At 45.7% G+C, this 19,244-nt stretch overlaps 1 protein-coding gene across 1 annotated transcript in view; it reads left to right on the forward strand.

Moving 5' to 3' along the window:
* FAM120A (family with sequence similarity 120 member A) overlaps window positions 1–19,244 on the forward strand; it is a gene marked incomplete at its 5' end in the record, with an annotated part of 110,809 nt that overhangs the window by 45,908 nt on the left and 45,657 nt on the right. Inside the window, 3 exons of the mRNA XM_081103522.1 lie at window positions 8,742–8,839; window positions 9,061–9,341; window positions 18,699–18,786. Of these exons, the coding sequence (XP_080959648.1) occupies window positions 8,742–8,839; window positions 9,061–9,341; window positions 18,699–18,786 (467 nt within the window). The remainder of the gene's footprint in view (window positions 1–8,741; window positions 8,840–9,060; window positions 9,342–18,698; window positions 18,787–19,244) is intronic.

Raw genomic sequence — 19,244 nt, forward strand, 5'->3', positions numbered from 1 at the left:
GCTATGTTTTATAATACTATAAAGTAGATACATGTTCATGTAATTTGTCCAAATCCATAAAATGCATCACACCAAGAGTGAACCTTAAACTATGGACTTTAGTTAATAACTAGAGGCCCAGTGCACGAAATTTGTGCGTGGCGGGGGGAGGGGGGAATCCTCTCAGCCCAGCCTGCACCCTCTCCAATCTGGGACCCCTCGGGGGATGTCTGACTGCCGGTTTAGGCCCGATTCTCAGTATCGGCAGTCAGACATCCCTCTCACAATCCGGGACCGTGTACTGCTAACTGCTCGCCTGCCTGCCTGCCTGATCGCCCCTAACTGCTCCCCCTGCCAGCCTGGTCACCCCTAATCGCCTCTGCCTGCCAGCCTGATCGCCTCTAACTGCCCTCCCTGCCGGCCTGGTCACCCCCAACTGCCCTGCCCTGCCGGCCTGGTCATCCCCATCTGTCCCCCTCTGTTGGCCTGGTCGCCCCTAACTGTCCGTCCCCCGTCCCCCCCCACCCCCCCCGCCAGCCTGGTCACCCCTTACTACCCTCCCTGTCGGCCTGGTCGCCCCTCACTAACCCCCCTGCTGGCCTTGTTGCCCCATGCATCCTGCTGTTCAGTCGTTACTGTTACTGTGATGACATCCTGGACAATTTGCACATTCCTCTATTATTAGTATAGATAATATATTGATATTGGGTAGTCATTTACAGCAAATGTACTACAGTAATGCAAGGTGTATACTTTCTACTAAGTTTTCTGTAAACTAAAACTGCTAAAAAAATAAAGTCTATTAATTAAAAAAAAAGTAAATGAGCTTTAACACGTTCACTTCACAGCAGGCACTGTGCTGACTGTTGGACAGTATGGTAGGCTAGACAGATGTTATCTTTGCCCTTGTAGACGCATGAGAGGGAGAATGCTACAGGAATGTGAACAGGAAGGTCAGGGAAGACCAACCTTATTAAACTAATGCTTGATTCCATCAGTTTTGTTTCTGATTATAGTTTGGGGTGAGGGTTGGAGCTAGCAGGAATTTTGCAAGGTGAAAATAGGGAATAAGTATATGCAGAGGAGACAGCATGGGCAAAGGTATTGAGGTGAGAGGACGGTGTAAAAGAAACAAAAGAATGTGCTTGGAGCACAAGAAGAAGGGAAAGAGTGGTCAGGTGATGCATGTTAGTCTGGGTGCATTGGCCATGCACAGCCTGAAACTTAAGACTTAATCTTAGGACCACAAAATCTCATCAAGGGATTTTTCATGATAAAATCTTAAATTATTTTGAAACTATCATAAACACAATATATTTCTACAGGAAAGAAAATAAAAATCAGAGGAACATTACTAATATCAGAGCCTTCTCATCTCTCCCTGTCACATTTCCCCATCTTCCAGTACCCTGAATTCTGTTTTCTTTATTGTGTTTGGACCCTGAGAAATAATTGGAGCTATGGAAGTAGGCAGGCTTCCCTGGGGAGTTTTCTGTGGAGGCACATTCCGTAGGGAGGTCCTGAGCCAATGCCTCGGGCCAGGGAGAAGCGGTGGAGCCAGAAATGCAGAGCAGTGCAGTCAGAAGAGGAGTCCTGGCAAGAATTTGCACGTCTGTTGCTCAGCAGACTGTGAGGTGAGGTGAAGAGGAGCTTCTGCGGCACCAATAGCTCCAAAAATAGGTGTTCGCTTTGCAGCTTCCTCTGTGCTGATAGCGTGGAAGAGGGCAGGGTAAGTGGGCAAGCCCACCTGTGATCCCTTCCATGGGCCTGACACAGGAGAGAGGATTGAATAGGCTTAACCTATTACGAAAAAAGCTGAGGGATGGGACAGTGCCCCTGGTCCATTGGAGACCAAGGGAGGTTGCTAGATAGCAGGACTGCATGGCAAATAGAGAAAGAGTTGTGCAAAGATAACCATATTGAAATAGGAACTATTGCCACTGGACAAAGAACAGACTACACAGGGACTGCAAAGAAAGGGCCTCTGGGTCTTGTGACTGCCAGTATGCTGGCAGGGGTGCCCCACATCCTGACAGACCCCCAATGCTGGCCACAGTTTACCAGACTGAATCAGAGGTACCAATTCACAGAATGCCAAACACTGGTGACCCATGGATGTATAAGAACAGAAATGACTGCCATCCTAACTGCAGTCATGGTACACAGCTCTCAGGGCTAGGGCTCAGGAAGGCACCTGTATGAACGGGAGGCAGAGACCAGTGCTAGTCAGTGGGCTCTGATCTGGGCCCTTGCTTTGCTGGAGGGTGTTGCTTTCTGGTAACTGGGAAGGTGGATTCATGTAACCACGCAATTTGCACGTCTGTTGTTCACCAGACTGTCCATCAACTGTCACTGAGCATTTTAGGTCCTGTAACAGTCTTCTTGAAAATACAGCTTACTGGCCAACAACATACCCTGCCATAATGGGGGGTGATGATCAGGAGATGTCACCCGTGAACATGAAGACTGTGAAGAATTGCACAGCTCCTGCAGGGCTTCCTCTTCAGGAAACTAGGTTACCCAGTTGAGATCACAGTGGGACCTGTGCAGAATCTAGAGTGACTTGCTTGGAACAGAGGGCAATGGCTTGCACACATGTACCAGAGAGGGGCAGGGTTATGGACAAGCTGGGGTAAGAGAGAACATAACTGCCCACACTGCTCCCGCCACTAGAACTGACCCTCAGGAGCTCATTCACCTGCCCCTTGTCCGCACAGCCAGGCTCACCATGCAGGGAAGGCACGTGAATGACTCTGCAGCGTAACTGGTCCTGTTCCCACAACAGTGTGTCTGATAGTCCAAATCTACGTAACCATATCCTGTGGTCATTACCTAGGATATTTTTAGGTTTTTTGATATTGCACGTTTAAAAAAGTTTTGTCACCAGGTGTTCAATATTATACTAATGATACACTTTACTAATAAGTTCCTGAAATTTCTTTTAAAATCTATGTGATACTCAGTTTTATAGCTTTGCTTTTATTAAATTCACCCTTTCCAAGATTTTTACTTAATTTTTTTATTAAGAAACTAGAAGCCCAGTGCTTGAGATTCGTGCACTGGTGTGTGTGTGTGTGTGTGTGTGTGTGTGTGTGGCGGGGGGGGGGGGGGGGGCGGTGTCCCTCAGCCCAGTCTGCACTCTCTTGCAGTTGGGAGCCCTCAGAGGGTGTCTGACTGGCGGCTTAGGCCCACTCCCCGCAAGCAGGCCTAGCGGGGAGCAGGACTAAGCCGTCAATCATACACAGAGGCACGAGAGGCTCCTGGCACTGCCGCTTCGCTCGCCAGCCGGCCAGCCGGCCAGCCAGCCAGCCAGCCATTGTGAGCCTAGCATCTGGACTTCTGGCTGAGCTGAGCTCCTGCTGTGGGAGCGCACTGACCACCAGGGGGCAGCTCGTGTTGAGTGTCTGCCCCTCTGGTGGTCAGTGCATGTCATAGCAGCCAGTCGTTCTGTTCAGTCGATTTGCACATTACCCTTTTATTATATAGGAAGCTTTGTAACAAAAGATAGGATCATAGCAGTATTGTACCCACTGGACAGGTTTAACAAATAATATTTGCTTCACATTTCTCTTTCTTTAAAGAAATACATTAGGCTTTTCTAAGTCATGTGTCTTCCCTCAAACAGACTTTTATATTTTCTAACCTCATAATATAGAATAAATAGTAGTGCTTTGATTTTTAAAGAAATGCTGTGTTCTTCATGTCGTTCTACACTTGTTTTTTTCAAGATGTGTCCATGTTCATCTTTTTTGATTTTTATCGTTTTAAAGCTAATGCAAATGGCTCTGATGCCAGCCCTCAGGGTCTGACAGGGTAGACTTGCCAGAGGAAAGCAAAGATATTCTTTCTCTTAGATCCGCAAGCAGATCATTTTGGGCTCATCGAATTCTCTCAATCTGTTCCCGTGACCTTTCATTCCGTTTTTAGTGAGTTTATTTTAGTTGATGTGGTATGAAATGATACCCACTGTCTAGTCTTATGATTTATTGAAAGTTTGGTCATTTTGGAAGATGTGAAAATACAGCTTCCTTTTGGCTGCTGTCTGGTTTGACTGCAAGGTGTGTGTTCCCGCGAGCAGGAATGCCAGTTCAACTCACCAGTGTCTTCCAAATAAAGGCCATTAGGTGTGGTTTTAGGTTTGCTTTTCTAAAATACACAGATAGACAGAAACAGATTTGTCCTGTCTTACCATAGACTTGTGAAACCACGTAAGTGGTTAAGTGAGAATTGTGTCCTTTTCTACTTTCTGGATCTTTATTCAGTCAGTGGAAGCACAAGAACCTTTTGCTATTAAACACCTATGATTCAAACTCTGATTCAGTGAGCCCTGGAATTGAATAGATTTGGATACAATTTGGGATGAATCTGTCACTACCCAGGCTCGTGCTATTCAAGATTCAGGCACCAAGTGGACTTAATACTGTACCCTGTGAGGTCCACATGTGCGCTATCCAAACTCGGCCATAAAAAGCCAGGGGTGCTTGTACTAGCTCCAGGCCCCCTCTTGGCGTGGACCATTCCTGAACCCACAGTCAAGCAGCCAGAGCAGCCCTTGTCGTCGATCCACCCTAATTCTCAGAAAGTTCTTGTTTACATTGACCTGGAATGTGCTTCCCTGGGTTGATTTGGTAATTCTTTCAGGTGCCACTCAGAATATGCCTGCTTGCTTTATCATGATCTGACTTTTCTCAGCCCTGTAGTATTGGCTTCTGTTGTGAGGGCTCTCCTGGACAGTGGCCTAGGGTCTCCCTGTGGGGCCTGGCTGGCACTGTAGCTTTGGGCAGCCATCAGCTACCCAGCTCTGGGCTTCTGAGAGTTGGTGCTCACTGGAAACTTACAAGCGTCAGTCCTTTAAAAGCTGAGGATGCCTTCTGTGTCCTCTCGCCCCAAAGTCCCCTCCCTCCGGCCTCCTCTGCCTTCCTGCCTGGCCTTTAGTCTGGCTCGGCCTGTCAGACCGAACTTCGTAGGCCACTCTGGTTTCCTGTCGGTTCCCGCTGTGCCCCCAACCCAGCCTGCCTTCAGAAGCTATTCATCTATGAGAGGATGGAAAGAATTACATGAAATTCTCCTTCATATTGAGATAGCACAGTGACCCAGGCCCAGGACCCCAAGGATACCAGATGGCCAGAAGGAATGCTGGACCACAAAAGTACCACCACCTTTTCACTCCCTACTCAGAAACATAGGCAGCTGATTTTATCTCCCCTTTAGCTACCTGCTTCAACTATCCATTCGAATGTGCAGTTGACCAAGGTTTGACTGCTGTTTGCCCTTCCTAGGGTGTCATCCTACCCCCTCAGCGTAGGTACAAAGTCATTACCAGGCAAAGCAGCTGGAAAAGGAATTCACCTGAACCCTGAAATGAAAAATTCCACAAGCCACCTTTTCAGAACGTCTGCCTTTTCCCGCAGCCCACTTTGCCACCGGCTTATGAAAGAGCCAAGCAGAGCCAGCCATGAAGCCAGTTCTGAGGACCTTCCTCTCCTCTGTGCTGCCTCCCTTGTGCTCGAGCATAAGCTTAATAAACTCTGGACATTTTTCTGCGGCTTGGGGAACCCAAGAACTCTAATGCCAGTAGCAATGTAACTTTACGTGTGCCTTAACGTCTAGAGAATATTGATGCTGAGTAAATACATTTATTTGACGCTTGAACAATGGGGTTAGGGGTGCCAACCCCCTGTGCTGTTGAAAATCCCCATATAACTTGACTCCTCCAAAACCCAATTGTAGTCATCCCTCGGTATCTACAGAGGATTAATTGTTTCTAGAACCCCCACCCCGATACCAAAATCCCAAGATGCTTAAGTCGCTTGTATTAAATGGCCTAGAACAGTGATGGCGAACCTATGACACGCGTGTCAAAGGTGACACTCGAACTCATTTTTTTGGTTGATTTTTCTTTGTTAAATGGCATTTAAATATATAAAATAAGTATCAAAAATATACATCTTTGTTTTACTATGGTTGCAAATATCAAAAAATTTCTATATGTGACACGGCAGCAGAGTTAAGTTAGGGTTTTTCAAAATGCTGACACGCCGAGCTCAAAAGGTTCGCCATCACTGGCCTAGAACAAGTCTGTGGGCTCTCAACTGCAGATTGAAAGCACTGTTTTCCATTTGAGGTTGGTTGGATGTGATACCCCGGAGGATACAGAGGACTGACTGTGTTTATTGAAAAAAATCCCCATGTAAGTGGACCCATGCAGTTCAGGCTCGTGCTGTTCAGCGATCAACCGTAAATCCATTTCAGCATGGTTAATGTAGTTGGAAAATTCTGCCTTGTTGTTTGCAAGCATGGAAAACTAGAGTTAGTTGGTAGAAAATATATCAATTTATTTAATCCTTAAATCTGAATTTTCAAAGCTATATGTTTTTAGTAGCACTTGAAAATCACATATCAGCGCCCATCTGCAAATAGAATTTTTTAAAAATATTACTTTGTTACCGTTTGTTTTATTTAATGTAGCATCTCTGTAGTAATATGTGCAGTAATACGTCCAGTAACAGATGAATATTTGTTAGGTTGAGGCAGGGCTAACTAGCTCTCAGTAGAGCTTTTGTTCAGGGTTTATACCCTTCTTTTTAAAAAATCTCTTTTTAGTTAGAGAAAAACTGGACAGCTTCATACAGGCAGAGTGAGTAATTGGAGGCAGTGGTATGGAATGATATGTCTTCTCGTCCTGAGTGCACAGCTAACCAAGCACAGCTGCAGGGTTGCAATGGGTACTGTTGATTCTCAAAGAGGTCTTTAATATTTAAGAGATAATTTTTGGATTATGAAAATATTTTTCATGTTAAACATTTTTCTCCTGTCTTCTGTCTTCAGTCCATGTACTTTTCTAACAAAGCCTGCCTCTCTAGTGTTTGTGAAAGGAGGAGAACGAGAAACTGGTGGTGTTAACCCTCCACCCGTGAGTCAGTGCCAGTGCTGAGAAAGATGCCCATGTCACATAGAAGACAGTCTGTAGCTCCGCTGAGCTGCACGAGGGCTTTGAGAATGAGAACTGCTTACACCAGGAGACATGAAGTTCCCACAGACAGGCCCTGGCTTATTGGGCATTTCTGCAGCTTTGAGAGCCATTAATTCACTAGTTGGACTAGGTTATGATAGAATAGTAAATAGCTTTGTGGATTCTCAAAGGTTTATTTGAGGTCAGTATGATTTTAGAAAATGTTCTTTCCTTGGAAATTGTTGCTTTTTAGTTTTAATATAGTTTGGGGGTTTTTGGTTTTAAGGAAAGTTTGTGCTTTTCAGAAAGTTTATAGTATATAATGGCCAAAAATAGAGTGAAACAAAAATGTTCATCTTCATTGGCATGCTGATGGCTGCGTTCAGCATTTCATTTGTATGCTCAGGAATTTAAGTATAGTAGGTCAGCTACAAGAGATTGCAAACTAGGCTTTTTACAGTGATTCAAATTACATTATTAGAGCTTGAATGGATTTAATGATATTCTTACCTGAGAAGGAACTTTAACAGTTACAGGGTCTTCCACTTGGAGGTTTGAATGTTTATAGACTTAATGTTGGATCAGGAATGTCTGTGGTATGTGTGTGTTTGTGATGCCAGTGTGTATGTGGTAAATATGTATGCGTGTGTGTGTGCATGTGCCGTCAGCCCCATATGTAGACATGGCAACATAATCGTCCCCAGCTACTGTCCCACAGTTGTCTTGTTTGGCGGGAAGTGAAAGATGGGTTGAGCTCTGACTTCCTGTGAGCCAGGTCACAGGACTAGGACATCCATGAGCTTGAGTGCGAATCACTTTGAGATAGGATCTTCCAAGGGATTGCAGCTTCCGAGGCTCATGAGTTCTCGTGGGTGGGAAGAAGTGACAAAGTGGTTTTGACAAGGCCATGCTCCTTGTCACTGAATGTCTTGGTGCAGATCATTCTGCTGACTTTGCTTGTGTGGCTGACTGCACCCACCTGGCCACTTCTCCTCAGACCTGTAGGGAGACATTGAGGGTTATGGACGTGGAAGTATCAGGGCTGCTGGTCAGGTTGACTGATCTGTTGTTACATCTTAAAGCTGACACAGGACCCAGTCCTGATGTTGTGTGTGCAACTACTTCTCCATGTGGCTTCTGTTTTGTGTGTCACTGTGACGCATGAGGATAATGAACAAATGCCAGCGTACACCAGAACAGGCTTATAAAATCATGTTCTTCGAGAACACAGCATCCAACATTACTGATTCTGTAATGCATGTTAAAATGTGTCACCTGATCATGGTTTTGCTAACAATGAAAAACAAAGTACAGGCAGCAGTGACCACATTTCACTTTTTGTATTTAAAAGCTTGCTAGTAGCTAAGAACCTTGTTTGAGTTTAGACAGAGAAGTTCTGTTGCTCCACAGATGGAGGGGGAAGTGTTCTGCCCGTTTTGTTCGTTAGAGCTACAGTATCAGGGATCGGGGTTTGTCAGCAGTGAGCAGAGACAGGTGAATGAGAATGCCTGGCCAGTTAATGATGGGTTAACTAGGCAGTCAAGGAAACAAAAGCAAAAACACTATCAAAAGTTAACTGAAGATTCTTGAAAGTTAAAAATCTAGTCTCAGTATATAAAATTGATCGTCATAAAATATTTTTTACTGTTAAACATGATTTCCTAGAGGTTTCTGAGAAGTGGGACCAGTGGTGTGTTGGCATCTGAGACATACAAGACAGATGGGACACGTGCTGGCCACCATAATGTCCTGGGGAGGTGTCTTCTGCTCACAGTTGTTTTATTGTTTTCTCTCCGTGTTGATGAAACAGCCAGACCAAATCCGTTTGGAATGCCTGGGATAGTGCCACCGTATGTCCCCCCCCAGATGCTCAACATTCCACAGACCTCTCTGCAAGCCAAGCCCATGGTAAGGCCTTTCCTTTCCTTCCGCAGCTGGTTTGCCTGCCTTGGGGACAGCTGGCCTTGCTAGCTGCATATGCATCAAATCTTAATGAACATTGAAATAACATCTTAAGCTACTGAATTGATATGTGAAACAGGTGTCAGTGTTTGTTGAGTTAAAAATGGAGCCAGGTCCCGTAGGCAGCTTGTGGGTGTGTGACCTGTGCCCTCTGCCCTCTGTTTCAGGCTCCACAGGGGCCCAACCCAGGTGCTCCGGGTCAGGGTCCACACCATTACAGCCTCGCTGAGCCGGCCCTCCCTTTAGAAACAAGCGGAAAGAATCTGACTGAGCAGAACAACTACAGTAACATTCCTCATGAAGGAAAACATACTCCACTGTATGAAAGATCTTCCCCGATCAACCCAGCTCCGAGCGGCAGCCCCAATCATGTGGACTCAGCGTACTTTCCTGGTTCTTCTACGTCGTCATCTTCAGACAATGATGAAGGCAGTGGAGGAGCTGCAAAGTGAGTGGTGGGTTTCTTATGTAGCTCATCCCTGGGGAAGCCACAGCCTGTGGCACCGAGTGTTGCGCTCAGAGAGGCAGTTTGCTGCAGGTAGGTGAGGGTCTCTGTGCCGGGATTGGAGCTCCTCAGACATGGAGGAGAGAGGTGGTTAGACATTTTCACAGGGATTCCCGCTGAACGTCTGCTGCCAGCCGTGGCCTTGGCCCGTTGTTCCTCTGCTGGGGTGGAATTTTAGGAAAATTGGTCTATGTGACCACCAGACGTGGTGAAGTTGTCTGCTGATCCTTCCTCTATGGTTTTCCTTGCTGTTCTTGCCCTACCCCCATCCCAGGAAGCATTTTAAGTTAGACGCCTGTGGCTTTCAGTCTCAGCTCCTGGACCAGTGGGAACTTTGAATTTCTTTTGCTGAGTTTAACAACTCATAGGACTCTTCTTGAAATAACACTATTCACCCAACCAAAACCCTAGAAAGCTGCCAGGCCCAGGCTGGAGTTCTCCCAGAGAGGAGTATTTTAAAAATGTGCCCCTAAGTAAATGAATTTTCAAGTACATAATTTGTTATAATCTGATCGAGGAAGTCTTAAATGGACAGTCTTCCTCCCCTCCTTACTTCACCTTATGTGTCTAAGAATCCTGGTTCAAATAGAAGAAAGAAGAAAGGAAAAGAAAAGGGGTCTTTTCTTATAGGCTTATCCCCTTTTCCTGGGTTGGAACTCTAGTTAACAGGTAGACGCCATGGGCTAGTTAGTACTACATTGATTTCTGCTGTAAGAAATGTGCAAGTTTCCATTCTTCCTGCAAGTTACTGATGCTGTAGATGTTTCCTCTCTTGTCCTCTTTTTCTCCATCTGTAAAATGGCAGTACTGTCTGCTGACCTCAAGTGGCAGTAACCAAAGGGTTTGCTGGCATCCAGAGATTGTGCGGTGTCTGAAGCAGAGCAGAGAAGCATAAAATGCTTAAACTCTTACTGCATGTGCAATCCTAAAATGAAGTGAAAAGTCGTAACATTCAAACTTTTGAGTTAACCTTTTGGAAAGGAAATATATTTAAGACCTACTGAGTGAGAATTTCTGGGCAGGGGCTCGGAAATCAGTGTGTGTAAATGAGCACCCAGTGTCTTTTTAGCTCATGGAAGTCTAAAAATGCCCGATAGATGTCTTGAACCCCTTCCACTCTGGAATTCTATGAGTTTTGTTTTATTTTTTTATTTTATTTTATTTTTTTAATTAATTAAATCTTTATTGTTCAGATTATTACATTTGTTCCTCTTTTTTCCCCCCATAACTCCCCTCCTCCCAGTTCCCGCCCCACCCTCCGCCCTCACTCCCCACCCACTGTCCTCATCCATAGGTGCACGATTTTTATCCAGTCTCTTCCCGCATCTCCCACACCCCTTTCCCCCCCAAGAATAGTCAGTCCATTCCCTTTCTATGTCCCTGATTCTATTATGATCACCAGATTATTTATTCACTTGATTCTTAGATTCACTTGTTGATAGATGCATGTTCGTTGTTCATAATTTGTATCTTTACCTTTTTCTTCTTCTTCCTCTTCTTAAAGGATACCTTTCAGCATTTCATATAATCCTGGTTTGGTGGTGATGAACTCCTTTAGCTTTTCCTTATCTGTGAAGCTCTTTATCTGACCTTCAGTTCTGAATGATAGCTTTGCTGGATAAAGTAATCTTGGTTGTAGGTTCTTGGTATTCATCACTTTGAATATTTCTTGCCACTCCCTTCTGGCTGCAAAGTTTCTGTTGAGAAATCAGCTGACAGTCGTATGGGTATTCCCTTGTAGGTAACTGAGTTTCTTTCTCTTGCTGCTTTTAAGATTCTCTCTTTGTCTTTTGCTCTTAGCATTTTAATTATGATGTGTCTTGGTGTGGTCCTCTTTGGATTCCTTTTGTTTGGGGTTCTCCGAGCTTCCTGGACCTGTAAGTCTATTTCTTTCACCAGGTAGGGGAAGTTTTCTGTCATTATTTCTTCAAATAGGTTTTCAATATCTTGCTCTCTCTCATCTTCTGGCACCCCTATAATTCTGATGTTGGCACGCTTGAAGCTGTCCCAGAGGCTCCTTACACTATCTTCGTATTTTCGGATTCTTTTTTCATTTTGCTTTTCTAGTTGGGTGTTTTTTGCTTCTTTGCATTTCGAATCTTTGACTTGATTCTTGCGCTCCTCTGGTCTGCTGTTGGGTGTCTGTATAATATTTTTTATTTCAGTCCGTGTATGCTTAATTTCTAGTTGGTTCTTTATCACAACATCGAGGGTCTCATTAGATTTCTTGAGGATCTCACTGCATTTATCGGCGGTCTCACCAGTCGTTTCGAGGGCCTTACTAAATTTATCGGCAGCTTCTAGACAGTTCTTGAGAGACCTTAAAATTGCGATTTTTAGCTCTATATCCTCCATTTCTGTCATGTTTCTTTGTCTCCGCATTTTTTATGCTTTCTTGGTGCACCCCCTTGTGGCCTTTGTGCGCAGTCTTGTTGTAGTTAAGCCTTGATTGTTGTAGTTAATACTGGGGGGATTTGACCTCCAGGCCAACTGGCTGTGAGAGTCAGCTGTGTCTCGAGTTTTGTTTTAAAAGTTGACTCATGTCAGCAAAGTCAAGGCATCTGTATAGTACATGGTCGTGTTAATAAGAAACATTCTTTCCAGACTGAAACACAGGTAGACGTGAGGCAGATATGCTTTGTGGGGTGGCGAATGTGGGAGCCAGCAGAGGCCTGGCATGGGGAGGTGTGGTGGCAGCCTTGTATTTTCAGGTCAGGATTCTGAGAAAATGCGAGCTGCAGCTTAATTTGGCACACTGCCCAGTTAGACGTGAGTTGAACTTGGGGTGAGTAAAGTTTCTCCTCCCTTCTTAGGTACAGATTCAGTTCCACCCTGTACCCAAAGGTCCTGGCCAGCATCGCATTCCCTGAAACTGTCCTCGATTTCAGTCACCTCTCCCACTTTGAGCTGTAACTCACTTGTCCACACCCCAACTTGGTGTTTTCACTGCCTTTTGTGGAGAAGCTTCTGGAAAGTGGACTCAGTGTAGGGTCAGCAGGAACATCTGCTGTCCTTGTGATGTAAAGTGTGGTGGAGCACATTAGCAGCTAGCAAGGGCAAGAGTGGATCAAGTGCGGCTTAGCAATGTCTTAATTTCCTTGAATCTACTTCCCCATTTATTTTAACAATGAGAGACAGAAGAGTTAAAATTAAGAGGACATGGGGTACGTGTGCCTGAGGCTTCAGGATTATGTGCCAGGCATCGTAGGACCCGGGATGACCCCTGGTCATAGGTGTCCTTGCTTGTGGCAGAATGCCAAAGGAAGGTCAGTCAGTGTTCTTGATTTCAGGGTGAAGATTCTAGCCCAGTGATGGCGAACCTATGACACGCGTGACAGAGGTGACACGCAAACTCATTTTTTTGGTTGATTTTTCTTCATTAAATGGCATTTAAATATATAAAATAAATATCAAAAATATACATCTTTGTTTTACTGTGGTTGCAAATATGAAAAAATTTCTATATGTGACACGGCAGCAGAGTTAAGTTAGGGTTTTTCCAAATGCTGACACGCCGAGCTCAAAAGGTTCGCCATCACTGTTCTAGCCCATTGAATGTGTCGTGTGTGTGCACTTGAGGCCATGCATAGGATAGAGGGTTGCTTTCCTAGCTCAAAATCCGGTGAGAGCATAAAGTCAGGACATATGGTTGGTTACCTTTGCTTTGGATATGAATGAAGACCCCTGAATCTACAATTTTCAGATGGTCTTGAGGGAAAGAAATCATCCATTCAGCCAAGCAGCACTTGAGCACTGTGTCTACCAGTGAGCATGGTGGCAGGCAGTACAGACAAGGTGTGGTGCAGGCAGTCTGCAAAGAAGTGAACAGCCCAAGTGATGAGTGTATGAAGAACACCCCGGACAAGAGGGACTGGAGTTGGGAGCACGTCCCTGAGAGGTGAGATTTGAGCTGTGGCAGTGGGGACAGAGCTGGACAGATGTAGGGTGGAAGGAGAGGTGGCTTGACCAGCAGGAGGTCTAGCAAGGTGGAGGCTGGATGGTGAAGAGTCTGACCTCTATGCTCGGTGTGGCGTGAACTATCTACAATGCTTGCTTAGAATGGCCCTGTGGCAGGAGAGATCCCATGATTCTCTGGAAATGAGTTTGCTCTGATCTGGTGTCGTTATCCTTGGGATGGACAGGTATTGGGGAGCCTAGGCCATTTAGCTGGAAATTACTCCAAGACCCGACTTCAGCACCTCTTGTAACAGCTTCTGCAGGTTGACTGTAAATGTTTGTAGTTGCTATACTTACGAATTTGACTTGTGCAATAGCAGAGGTGCGAGTCTGCCACCACCAGCTGGGTGTGTCCCTCTCTGTCACTTCATCATCCCTCATCACTTTTTTAAAAAATTCTTACCCAAGGATATTTTTTCTGATTAATTTTTAGGGGGGGGCAGGGGTAGAGAGAGAGAGAGAGAGAACATTGATGTGAGAGGGACACATTGATTGCTTGCCTTCCACATGAACCCTGACAGGGGCTGGGAGTCGAACCTGTGACCCTTGGACTGCGGGCCTCCACTCTAAACCAGTGATGGCGAACCTTTTGAGCTCGGCGTGTCAGCATTTGGAAAAACCCTTACTTAATCTGGTGCCGTGTCACATATAGAAATTTTTTTATATTTGCAACCATAGTAAAACAAAGACTTGTATTTTTGATATTTATTTTATATATTTAAATGCCATTTAATGAAGAAAAATCAACCAAAAAAATGAGTTTGCATGTCACCTCTGACACACGTGTCATAGGTTCGCCATCACTGCTCTAAACCCTGAGCTAAACTAGCCAGGGCCCCTTATCACTTTTCCCTGTTCGATTCCCTCTGGCATTTATACTCCCTTCACTGTATTTTCCACAGGTGGGTCCATAAAATACTAGTAAGTGATACTGTTTCTCTAACAGACATCAATGATTTTTTTAAAGCATGGTGCTGATGGGTCATAGGACTATGTATAATAATAAAAGCATAATATGCTAATTAGACCTGGATGAAGTCGAGGCTGCGAGGGCTGAGGCAAACAGCAGTGGCTATGAGGGCCGAGCCCCTTGCATGAATTTTGTGCATTGGACCTCTAGTTATAGAATAAAAGAGAATTGTTACCCTCACCACCAGAAAAAAAGCTTCCTACAAATTAAAAAGATGAGTGTTTTGAATGGCAAAGGATATAAACATGCAGGTCAGAGGAAACACAGATGGTCAATAAAATATGAATGGATGATCTTGCTCACTAGGAAAATCAAAGGAATGCAACTTCAAACATGGTACTTTTTTTAACCTATGACATTTGCAAACATTTATTAAAAGAAATAAGGTCAGTGAGGGAAATGGGTAGAGTTTGTGTGACATGAGGTCTTGGCTCTCTTGGCAGGTCCTCAGCATTTGTGATGTCTGAGAGCCGAGGGCACTCCCCAGAAGGTTTGCACTGTCTGAGCTCAGAGATGGGTCTGAGGGTGCATCGCAACCACGTTGGCCAAGGCAGAAACATGCCCCAACTCTAAAGCATGTTCTTATGTGAAAGGAAGTGCATGCTGAGGTGTCCTGTGGACTCGCTGCGTGTGAAAGTGCCTCCTGGCTTGTCTTTGGGTTCAGACAGTGGCCCTTTCACTATGGGTGTGTATGTATATACACATGTATATGTATGTGCTGGGCGGACCCTGTATCTCCTCCACCCCCCCCCCTCCCTTTTTTTTAAATACCTAACTCAGGATTTTAGCCTCTTCAGATATCTTTTCCATCACCCTGCTGGAATGGGCATCGCGGGTTCTTACTGTCTTGAAGTGGGCATGTGTCCCTGGGCAGTTTATAGGTCTGTGCTGGACTGAGAGGTGCCTTGTATACAGGGGCACGAACTGGGTACCCTCACCAGGGCTGAGATGAGCTGCATTGGTGCCATTGGAACTATGCTGAGTGTCCATTCTCATGTGCAAAATTGCAGCCTCCTGCTGTTGCAGGGGCTCTGTGTCTGTCCGAGGGCTAGGCGAGTGCCTGGGCAGTTATTCCAGACCCATGGCTGTTATTTTGAAGTAAATAAGAAAGAAATGCTGCTTTCTAACTAAATAATATTTTTCTCCTGTTCTTTTTTCTAGAGTATAATCAACATATATTTCTTACTCTGTTCTTGGCAGTGTTTTTGTTTTTCTTCTCTTCCTGGCCTTTGTCAAGTCTTTGTAATCCTGTTTTGGTTAAGAGTTACAATTGAATCCTTGTGGGGATATTTATTTTATTGGCTTTTAGATTCATTGGCTTTTAGAATTTGAATCTGATCTGAGGTTGCCAATTTGAAGATTTTAGTTCTTTGATTTTTTTTTGTAATTAACATCTCAATACAAAGTGATAGAATTGAAACATTAAAAAATAGAATATAAGAAATCACCCATGTTTCCACATATAGCGATATAACTGTTTTCAAAAGATAGGTGAATATTCAAATATCTTATTTTTTACTGAATAACTAACATGGTTTTTACAGTAATGGAATATTTTCTTAGATATAGCAGCTTACCTTTTTCCTTTTCTTCCTTTTTCATACTCCACTTTGTAAGTATGCTTTCTGATGTGTGACAGTGGCGGCGCCCCAACCCCCTGTCGGCCCTGCTCTGTGGATGATAAAGGGCGGCGCCCCAACCCCCTGATCTGCCCTGCTCTGTGTGTGACGGGGCGGTGCCCCAACTCCCCTATCGGCCCTACTCTGTGAGTGACAGGGGGGAGCTCCTCAACCCCCTGATCGACCCTGCTCTACGTGACAGGGTACGGAGCCCCAACGCCCCTGATGGGCCCTGCTCTGCGCGTGACGGAGCAGCGCCCCAACCCCCTGATTGGCCCTGCTCTGTGTGTGACAGGGGGCAGCGCCCCAACCCCCTGATTGGCCCTGCTCTGTGCATGACAGGGGGTGGCGCCGCAACCTCCCCATCGACCCTGCCTTGAATGTGACAGGGGGCGGTGCCCCAACCCCCCAATCGGCCCTACCCTGAGCGTGACTGAGGGTGGCATTGCAACCTCCTGATCCGCCCTGCTCTGTGCATGACAGGGGGCGGCGCCCCAACTCCCCAATCGGCCCTGCTCTGAGCCTGACCAGGGGCTGCACCTAGGTATTAGGCCTGCCCTCTGCCAGCCGGGAGCAGGCCTAAGCCAGCAGGTTGTTATTTCCCGAGGGGTCCCAGACTGCGAGAGGGCACAGGCTGGGCTGAGGGCCCCCCCTCCCCCCCAAGTGCACAAATTTTTGTGCACCGGGCCTCTAGTTATAGACATAAAACCCTAATATGCAAATCAACCAAACGACAGAAGGAGCAGTGGAAGGACTGTTCACTATGACACACACTGACCACTAGAGGGCAGACACTCAAAGCAGGAGCTGCCCCCAGCCCGCAGGCTCCAACTGGTGGCAGCTGAGGGTGGGGCCGGCGAATAGGCAGTTCCAAGGCCAGCTGAGGCTGTGTGAGTGGGGTCCCCAATTGCCCAGCTGGTCGCCCCGCAGATTGGCCCTGATCGCCAGCCAGGCCTAGGGTCCCTACCTGTGCACAAATTTCATGCACCAGGCCTCTAGTGTCACATAAAAGCGATGCCTTCTTTGCCATGTATCTTTAATAGTTGGGTACCTGCTCGATGATGGCTACTAGGTCCTATTCTCACAATTTATAATTAGTTATTAAAACAGACAATAATTACAGATCATGAGGAAGTGATACATGCCATGAAGGAAACAGCAGTGAGAATGGTGGGGTGAGGGGATGGTTGGGAAAGGCTGCATTAGGATAGTATTGCAGCCAAGACCTTCAGGATGAGGCGTCACATATAAACACCAGTCTTCCATGGAGAAGGAGGGGCGGCAATCCAACAGGGTATGGAAGATACTTCTAATCCTTATACCTGACCAAGAGCTTGCATCCGGAACATGTACTGACTTCCTATAAGTCCGTAAGAAGTATCATGTAGAAAATGTTCAGATGATTTGACAAGGCATGCCACAAAAGATGTCACCCATGGAGAGGTGCTTATCTTCATCGTTATCAGAGAGTGCACACCAGACCTGCCGAGGTTCACTCTCTTACCTTTCAGAGGCTAACAGAGTGACTGAGTGTACCAAGTATGTCAAGGAGGGGGCCTGGGGTCTCCTGCAGGGTAGGTTCTCCTGTGACAGGATGTGTACCTATGGAAGATAGGAGGAGGATTAGTGGGTCTTAAAACCTCTCCATCTGTCACATGGGTCAGTAAGAAAGGCAAGCCAGTGAAATGCTCTGCTAGCATGCCTGTGTCCAGCACTGATTTTAGAAGGTACTCTTAGCCCAGAGCTTTGCAGGGGAGGGCGAGTGAAGGGGCGTTGTCCCCATGGGGGCATTGTCTTATCTGCCAAAGGCTGTAGCTCTGGCTGCTCCAGGAGGATGCTTCTCACAAACCTCTTACATCTCATAAACTTCTCTTACATTGTGGCCTGTAGTGACCAAATGAGCAAAGAGTTTGTGAAATAATACCATTCATACCACATTCACTGCATTCTGTTCTGTTCCATTTTAGTGTTTAAAAAATGCTGCTTAAACCCACCAGATTGTTTTCCTAGTGGGTCACAACCCACAGTTTAAAAAAAAATGCTGTTTGAAATACCTCCTCATGCTGGCATTTCAGATACTCCATAATCTTCCCCATCTCTTGTCCTCACCCTATTTTTTACTACTTTGCCAAGTAAAGTTATTCCCCAAATAAATTTCAGTTAACTCCCTGTTCTCTGAGCTCACAAACCTGTTTCCTCTCTGGGGCCTGGGAGGTACCATCTACTTCTGACTCGGCCTTGTGTGTCACCCAAGTCTTAGCTCCCTCCCACGAGCCTTCCCATGAGGAGGCTGGCCTCCCTGTGTGTTGCCACTTGGCACAGAATACCTTACATTTATTTATAAGTTATGAGTAACGTGATTCAGATAACACTTAACATTCTACTGCCTGACAATTGTCAATTAAATGTGGGGGTTTTTTTTTATCTTGTTTCTCCAAGATAAAAGGGAATGTTGCATTTATGTCTTTTGTATCTCGTGGCGCCAGCACATCCTAGACCATCTTGAAGCTGAGTGGTCGGCATGGGCTAGGCACTTGCTTTCTCTTCCACAGTGAGTGGTTATCACCTACCTGTTGGAAATAGGCAGAAAGTGCTCCTGTGTAGGGTTCTCCTTAGAGATGGATTGTTGGGGGCGGCGAGATTAGTACAGCACAAGGGTTATTCTTGAGTCTGTCACACAGGCCCTTCTTATCATCGTGAGCATGTGTGGGAAGTAGTTGACACTAACAGTAATCATGTGCTTTTTATGTTCAGCCATGTCAGTGGGAACAAAATTGGCTGGGAGAAGACAGGAAGCCACTTGGAGCCTCAAGTGCGGGAAGACCCAGGAGACCAAACAAAGGTAGTAGGTTCACGCCTCTCATTCTCTCGAGTCCTGGCTCTTTCAGCATGTGGTATTAGGAATTGTTTGAAAGTAAAACACTCTTTCTCTTTTTAAGTATATTGTGAGTAATACAGACATTGGCAGGGGGAAGGGCAATCACAGTCATATGGGGCAGGGGAAGGAGGCTGGTAGAAATCTGCTGGCTGCCTAGTCTGGCCAAGCACTAGAGCTGTCCAGAGCCCTCTCTCTTATAGCCGCGGTCACCAACCTTTCGGACCTCATGGACCACCGGTTGGCGGTGGGGATTAAGTGAGAAAGCATTGTGATGTCTACAGTAAAAATGAAAATAAACTACATTTCTCCTCTCCCCTTTTTCTGCTTCTAGCTATTAATGGTGATATATAGAAGTATCTTTTTAACTGCAAAGCCACATCTGTTCCTATAGGCAATCACTTAGATGACAAGGTCTCTGGCTG

This window comes from Myotis nattereri, assembly GCF_964212035.1.
Source record: "Myotis nattereri genome assembly, chromosome: 12".
Lineage (NCBI taxonomy): Eukaryota > Metazoa > Chordata > Mammalia > Chiroptera > Vespertilionidae > Myotis > Myotis nattereri.